General features: G+C 39.9%; 1 protein-coding gene across 1 annotated transcript; it reads right to left on the reverse strand.

Moving 5' to 3' along the window:
* Nucleotides 1-6,520: 6,520 nt before the first annotated feature.
* Nucleotides 6,521-7,224, reverse strand: LOC125842780 (uncharacterized). The gene is made up of 3 exons (XM_049522095.1): nucleotides 6,958-7,224; nucleotides 6,746-6,862; nucleotides 6,521-6,643 (listed from the first exon to the last, which is right to left on the reverse strand). The coding sequence occupies exons 1-3, from the start codon at nucleotides 7,222-7,224 to the stop codon at nucleotides 6,521-6,523; spliced, it is 507 nt and encodes a 168-aa protein (XP_049378052.1).
* Nucleotides 7,225-7,740: the final 516 nt, after the last annotated feature.

A 7,740-nucleotide genomic window follows, 5' to 3' on the forward strand; every position in this document is an offset into this window, starting at 1 on the left:
GATTATAGGCTAATATAGACAAATGGGTAATTGCAACTATTAGGAAATAGATGTATATTAGGGAGTAAGCTAGACTATAGAGGAGGAAAACCTTCTCTCGACCAATTTACCCCAAATCAAGTCTACTTCTCTCGAACATCAACAAGCAACCAAAATAAGAACAACCCACACAGTTGTCCATTCACTCTCTCGAGCTGAATGTGTTGAATTGGGTTTAGGATTCACTCTCTCGAGCTGAATGTATTGAATTGGGTTTAGGATTCACTCTCTCGAGCTGAACCCATGTTAACCCAATACACACTAACCATCAATCATTAATCTTAGTTTTAAAACCTCTCTCTCGAGCAAGCCAAAAACACAAGGGTAGAATTGTATTTGCAACTACAATTCTTAGATTAAACCACAATTACTGATTGAACTCACTTCTAAACAACATTTAAACTAACAATTAGCAATACCCATAAACTAATTCAGCCCATAATCACATAATAACACCCCAAGAATTGGGATTTTAGCTAGACATCATAAAAAGATAAAAATCGTTACTAAATTGAGTTTCCATCAACTAGGTAAGATTGATTTCGTTCTTACAATGGTCCAATTCGAAGAATCTCAAAGACCCACTTCCAATTTCTCAAAAGTGAAAAACTTAAATTCTTCAAAGCTAAGGAAAACTAGGGAAAAACTTATCTCAATACTCAGAATAAATATGACAATTTGATATAATGAAAATTAGACATGTGATAGGTACTAGACTAGATGTTCAAAAATGTATTTATAGTTGCCAAACATATGCTGCGTAGAGCCACTCAGTGCAGTAAGTCAGGCTCGCCGAACCATTGGGTGATCCACCCTTTAGTCATTTCCATCGCCCTTCTTCCTTGGCCTTCAACATCCTCAAGGTCTGTAACTTTTGGCAATCCAACACTGCATCGCAGAACCACTCGACGATCCGCCAATTGCTCCTTTCTCTCGCCAACTTGGTTCTTTCCTTCAAGGCTTTGCACACTGGAACTTTGGGTGGTCAAGTAGCCATTCGGCGACGGGCCAAGTGGACTTGGCGATCACCAGGCTTGCTTTTCTTCATTCTTTTAGTTCGCTTTGTTCCTTTTTGCAAATTTGTGTCCTTGCTTTGTTCCTCAATCCATATACCTAGAAATCAAGGATTTTACATCAATTATTGGCACAAAATAAGCATTTGAGGACACTAAATCTGTACAAACAAATCCCTAAATGAGTCCAAATCTCTGACTCATCTGGCTCTAACTTCCTTGTTCTTATTCTTCCTTAAGTTCTAGGGAGAGAATTTTTGGAGAGGATGAGTTCTTCTGGGAATTTAGAAAGAATGATTTGGATGACTTAGTTTAGGGGTCTAAAATCATTTTATAGTTAGTCCAAGTTATAATAAAAAGACGTCACCTAATATTAATTAGAACAAAAAAATGCCAACGTGCCCCTAAACTAACTCCCACAAATTGTTTCCAGGTGACCACCCACGACCCGTGTTGGTGAAGCATGGGTTGGGGTTCAGAGACCTGGTTTCAGGCTCTTGACCCACGGCCCCTCACCCACAGGCGTGGGCTGACCCATGAGGTGTAAGTCTCCCTCCGTAGGTCACTATCCATGCAGCTTCTAGGGGTCCTCCTCAAGGACCCATGCTTGGTCTTTAGGGGTTGTACCTTGACATTCCAATATGAAACCCTTTTTTTTTACGTACGGTGAGCTATATTCAAGACTCTAACCCTAACATCAAGCTCTGGTTTAGCCTACTAGTTTTCTGGGTGTTACACACACTAACTCTCTGTTGGGAGAACCATTACTACAACTCGACTAAGCAATTTTAAGAAACCAAAGCATTTAAAGATACAAAAGCAGGTTTAAATGACGAAATTAATATGGAATTACCATAAATTCCAAAGTGTTAACAAAACAACTAACCATAACCCTTGCAGAAATTCAACCCCTAGACCTGAAAGTCATTGTACCAAAACTCTACCACTAAACAAGTCTAAGTTAAAAAAAGGGTACAACCCGAATCTAAATATAAGCAAAATATCTTAATGAATTATTATCCTGAGTCCGAAAAGAATGGACTAAACTAGTGATGGGTCGAAGGCAACCTGAAATAACTTGCTCACCCTCGAATCCGGTCTCGGTCAATGATATCCTAACTAAGGTCTGCCAGTAACCACTTGAAGATGCACAGTACTCAACATAAAAAGAGCAAGTGCATTATCATTACACGAAACCACAGTGTACTGGTAGGATCACGCGGCTACTCTTGTCAGTGAAATATACGCAAGTATTTACAACACAATAAACACACATACACAGAAATGCATGATTCAATTATCATTTAGGAGTAATTAACATATAATTTCCCAGTATCAATGATAGGTAGATATGAACGTAACAATCACAAGTGGTCCTCTCATGGAACCCTGATTAAAATAATGTTTCAAAGACACTTCTTCCAATTCTAAGTGTCAACAATCGTAAATTAATATAAAACGCAACTAAATGAGTTAAGGTCGAATCCCACATGGAATGGTACGTGTTTTAAATTCAATTAAGAAGTATGAATATGGTCTAATCAGCCATAGGAATAAACATTATCGGAAAAAGACATTAAATTAAAGGGGTGACACGAATGTCAAATGGGGGGATTTTGGTTTGAAATTATCCACTACAAACAGTCGCAAACGATTATAGACAACAATAAGGAGATAGATTATCGGGATGTGATCGATTATAGGCATATATAGGCATATGGGTAATTGCAACTACTAGTAAACAAGTAAATATCAGTGAGTAGTCTAGACTATAAGGGAGATAGGTTTATCTCGAACAACTACCCCGAATCAGGTGATTTCTTTTGAACATCAACAAGCATGACAATGAAGAACAACCCACACCTTAACACATCCACTCTTTCAAGCTAGATGGATAGGATTGGTTTTAGGATTTACTCCCTCGAGCAAAGCCAGTTCAACCCAATACCCACAAATCATCAATCAATAATCTTAGTTCTAAAACCTCTCTCTCGAGCAAGCCAATAACACAAATATAGAACTATATTTGCAACTACAATTCTTAAATTAAACCACAATTAATGATTAAACTCACTTTTAAATAGCATTTAAACTAGTAATTAATAATACCCATAAACTAATTCAACCCATAATCACTTGATCACACCCCAAGAATTGGGGTTTTAGCCCAACATCATAAAAAAGATAAAAATTGTTACCGAATCACTTAGCCATCAACTGGGTAAGAGGAATTCAAGCTTTACAATGCTTCAATTCGAAGAAAATTCTAAACCCACTTGAGAAATCTCCAAATTTAGTCTCAAAACCTTCAAGTCTACTTAGAAACTTCATAGAAAACTGTTCTAGACTAAAAATGAAAATTCAATAATAGATATCTCAAGACTAACTCGGGTCCCCTTCTAACAATATTCCGAAACTTATTTGTAGTAGCCAAAATTAAGCCATGAAGGGCCCTTTGGCGAAGTAAGTCGGGCTCGCCGAACCACTCTTACATCGCCTTTTCGCCTTGACACTTAACATGCTCGAGCTCTGTAACTTTGGGTGATCTATCTTGGCTTTGCGAAACTACTCGGTGATTCACCAACTACCCTTTTTTGTCGCCGACTTGGTTCTTTACTTCAGGGCTTGGTACACTGGAACTTTAGGCGGTCAGATGAGCCACTCGGCAACACGCCGAGTGCTCTTGGCGATCCTCAGGCTAGCCCTTCTTCATTTCTACAGCTTGTTTTGTTATTTTTTGCCTGTTAGTGTTCTTGCTTTGTTCCTCGATCCATATACCTGAAAATCAAGAATTTAACATCAGTTAATGGCACAATTAAGCATTTGAGGACACTAAATCTATAAGAACAACGTGCTAAATGAGTTCAAATCTAGGACTCATCAAACCCACACCTAAACTGTTAATGTGTCGAACCGTGACACCCGATCCAATATACATGTGTCGGAACATGACACCCTGTCCAATATATGTGTCGAAACGTGACATCCAATACAATATATATGTCAGAACGTGACACTCGATCCAGTCAATACAACCATTTTCACAATCACACCCATAATGAACAATGTTCATAGTCATACAATCAAGAAATAAGTTTATGGCATGTCATTGTTTACACATAATCATTTTATTAGATTTAATTCGTGTTTCTCTATTAACATACATGCATGCATACAATGAATAAATTAATTGGCATATATCACACAATAGGAAATCGAGCCATTACCTACCTCGAAATCAAGCCTGAATACTCCTAAGACATGTGAGTCTTCCCTTTTTGAAGTCTTTCAACTCGTTCTTCATCTAAAACAAGTGATTAATGCAAAGATCACTAAACAAGGTCTAATTTACCCGGATTATAACAAAATTATCAACCCAAGGCGAAACCCATTATCCCAATGGTCAACTAGGGCTTTTCCCACCATTAAATTCAAGCCAAAAACCTCCCCCAACAATAATTACCTAAGATTCTAAGTTCTAGGAATCAAAATATGGATTAGGGGAGTAATTTCCTTACCTTTAGTGCTAGAATTAATGGGAATCTGATAAGAAACTACCTTGGGTAGTCCCTTAGCTCTGAAAAATGAAGTTTTGTAGAGAATAACGAAATCGAGATTTTTCCACGACTTATGTCGCGACTGGCCCATCGCGGCGGAACCAATACCGCCACATTGACATCCTCCTGGCGGGATTAGTCCCACCCCGGCGGCTTTCACGGAGAAAAAAACTCAGAATTTGAGTTCCAAGCTCCCATTTCGCAACACATCTTCAACCCCTGACGTTCTAAAACTACCCTTTCACGCCAAGATCAGTTTCGAGAATTCTACTCGCTTGAATTCGATTCTGTAAAGTCGTAAGGGTTCCTTAACATCTTGCATATCCACTCATGTGATCAAATTTATAATTAAATCTCCCAGCCATGACGGGATTGCCCTAGATCTCACCTTACTCAGATTTCGTCCAAGTCTGGCCTAGGCTAGAAATTTCCAAGTCACTACTCAGAAGTTTTCTATCCCAAATTCCTTTCCCCGTTGTTTTTCCCATAACTACAGGAACCGGTCGTTACAATAGATACCAATTTACCCATCACTCATGCCCTAGTGATAAACTAGGAGAATTGGCTAAGGTAAGAGTAGAGTAGTACCTAAATCATCGAATAACTAGGGATACTTGTCTCGCATGTCCTTCTCGGTTTCCTAAGTAGTTTCTTCCATTGAACTTTCATGGACTTTATCTTCATTGTCCTCAACTTCCGGACATCGCGATTAAGAATTGCAACCGGTTACTCCTTATACAGAAGGTCTTTGTCTAACAAAACTGAGTCCCACGTTATGATGTAATCTTTGTCCCCATGATACTTCTTCAACATGGACACATAGAATACTGGATGAACTCCAGATAAGCTAGGCGGTAAAGACAACCTATATGCCACTGGCCCTACATAGTCAAGAACTCAAATAGATCGATGTATCGAGGATTAAGCTTGCCCTTCTTGCCGAATCGTATCACCCCTTTATGGGTGACACTTTTACAAGAACTTGCTCACCAGCCTGGAATGTCATGTCCCTTACCTTACGGTCGACATACTTTTTCTACGACTCTGGGCTACAAGAAGCTTAGCTTAGATGCTTCTCACCTTATCCCGAGTATCTTTCACCAAATCAACCACCAAAGGTTTCACATCTCCAACCTCAAACCACCCAATGGGTGATCTACATCCCCTCCCATAAAGTTCCTCAAATGGTGCCATGTCTATGCATGAGTGGTAAGTGTTATTATAGGAGAACTCACACATAGGTAGGAACTTATCCCAATGCCCTTCAAAGTCAATCACACATGCACTCAACATGTCTTCTAACACTTGAATAGTTCTCTCTGACTGGCCATCCGTCTGTGGAATGAAGGTTGTGCTAAAAGTGAGTTGCATGTCAAACTTCTCATACAATTTTCCCCAAAATTTGGATGTGAACTGTGTACCATGGTCCGAAATGATGGAAAGAGGGACCCTATGCAGCCTCACTATCTCCTTCACATAAACCTTAGCCAATTGGTGAGCATTATAGTCTACTCTGACTAGAATGAAGTGGGCTGACTTAGTCGGACTATCAACCACCACCCAAATGGAGTCAAAATTCCCCTAGGTCTTGGGAAGACCAACCACAAAATCCATAGCAATAGTTTCCCATTTCCATTCAGGGATTGGCATTCGCTGAAGCAAAACTGCACGCCTTTGGTGCTCATACTTTACCTGCTGACCGTTTTGTCACTTAGCTACAAACTTATCTATGTCTTATGCCAGGCCACCAATAAAATTGTTTCAAGTATTGATACATCTTGGTCACACCCGGATGAATGTAATACCGCGAGCCATGGGATTCTGTAAACATCTTCTAATCAAGTTATCCACTCATGGAACACAAATTTTTCCCTTAAAACTGAGCACACAACTCGCATCAAGAGTCGCATCTTATGCCTTTCCAGACGCTATCTTCTTTCTCAGCTCATTCAAACTCTCATCCTCAAACTGCTTCACCTTGATCTCCTCAATGAATGTGGGCCTAATCTCAATGATGGCCAACACCCCACCTTTCTATCAGATGCCCAACTGCATGAACTTAAACTGCAAGGTTTGATTCTCCTTGGCCAAAGGTCGCATGGACACACCCAAGCAAGCTAGACTACCTATACTCACCGTCTTTAGGCTTAATGCGTCTGCCACCACATTACCCTTACCCGGATGATACTGGATGGTAACATTACAATCCTTGAGTAACTCCATCCACCTTCGTTTTCTCAAATTAAGTTCCTTCTGGGTGAATACATAATGTAGATTACGATGATCGGTAAACACCTCACACTTGACACCATAAAGGTAAGCCGCCAGATCTTGAGAGCAAACACTACCTCTGCCAACTTATCACGCACCACGTAGTTTCTCTCATGCACCTCTAGCTGTCGTGATGCATAAGCTATGACATTCTTATCTTGCATCAACACAGCACACAAACCCAAAAGTGATGCATCACAATAAACAGTGAAATCTTTACCTTCCACCGGCAGGTCCTGAATATGTGATATGGTCAGAAGGGTCTTGAGCTTTTGGAAGCTCTCTTTACACTTGTCAGTCCAATCAAGAAGCACCTCTTTTTGGGTCAGCCTTGTCAAATGCATAGTGATAGAAGCAATTGTTTTCACAAAACATCAGTAATAGCTGGCGAGTCCCACAAAACTCCTAACTTTAGTCACAGAGCTAGGTCAGACCCAGTTCTTGACTGGTTCGATCTTTTGGGGATCTACCACTACCCTTCCCTCTACACCGCATGCCCCAAAAAGGCAACTGAAGTCAACCAGAACTCACACTTGGAAAATTTTGCATACAACTTTTATTTCCCAAGGACACCCAAAACAATACGAAAATGATCGCCATGCTCTTCCTTACTCTTCCAATAAACCAAAATGTCGTCAATAAAGACAAAAACAAAACAATCCATGAATGGTTCGAACACACCATTCATCACACCCATGAAGGTGGCAAGAGTAATGGTCAACAGAAATGACATCACTAAGAACTCATAATGCCCATAGCGGGTCCTAAATGCCATTTTTGGTACATCCTCAGGCCTAATCTTCAATTGATGGTAACCAGACCTTAGGTCAATTTTAGAGAAAGTTGATACACCCTGCAAC

This window comes from Solanum stenotomum, chromosome 10 (genome assembly GCF_019186545.1).
Source record: "Solanum stenotomum isolate F172 chromosome 10, ASM1918654v1, whole genome shotgun sequence".
In the NCBI taxonomy this organism is placed as follows: Eukaryota; Viridiplantae; Streptophyta; class Magnoliopsida; order Solanales; family Solanaceae; genus Solanum; species Solanum stenotomum.

What these genes read in the sequence shown, in the direction of transcription:
- LOC125842780 (XM_049522095.1), bottom strand. Translation starts at nt 7,224, where the DNA reads ATGCATTTGACAAGGCTGACCCAAAAAGAGGTGCTTCTTGATTGGACT. An exon ending in TGCGTGATAAGTTGGCAGAG is followed by an intron (nt 6,863 to 6,957) that starts GTAGTGTTTGCT and finishes GTATTCACCCAG; the next exon opens with AAGGAACTTAATTTGAGAAA. An exon ending in ACGCATTAAGCCTAAAGACG is followed by an intron (nt 6,644 to 6,745) that starts GTGAGTATAGGT and finishes GGCATCTGATAG; the next exon opens with AAAGGTGGGGTGTTGGCCAT.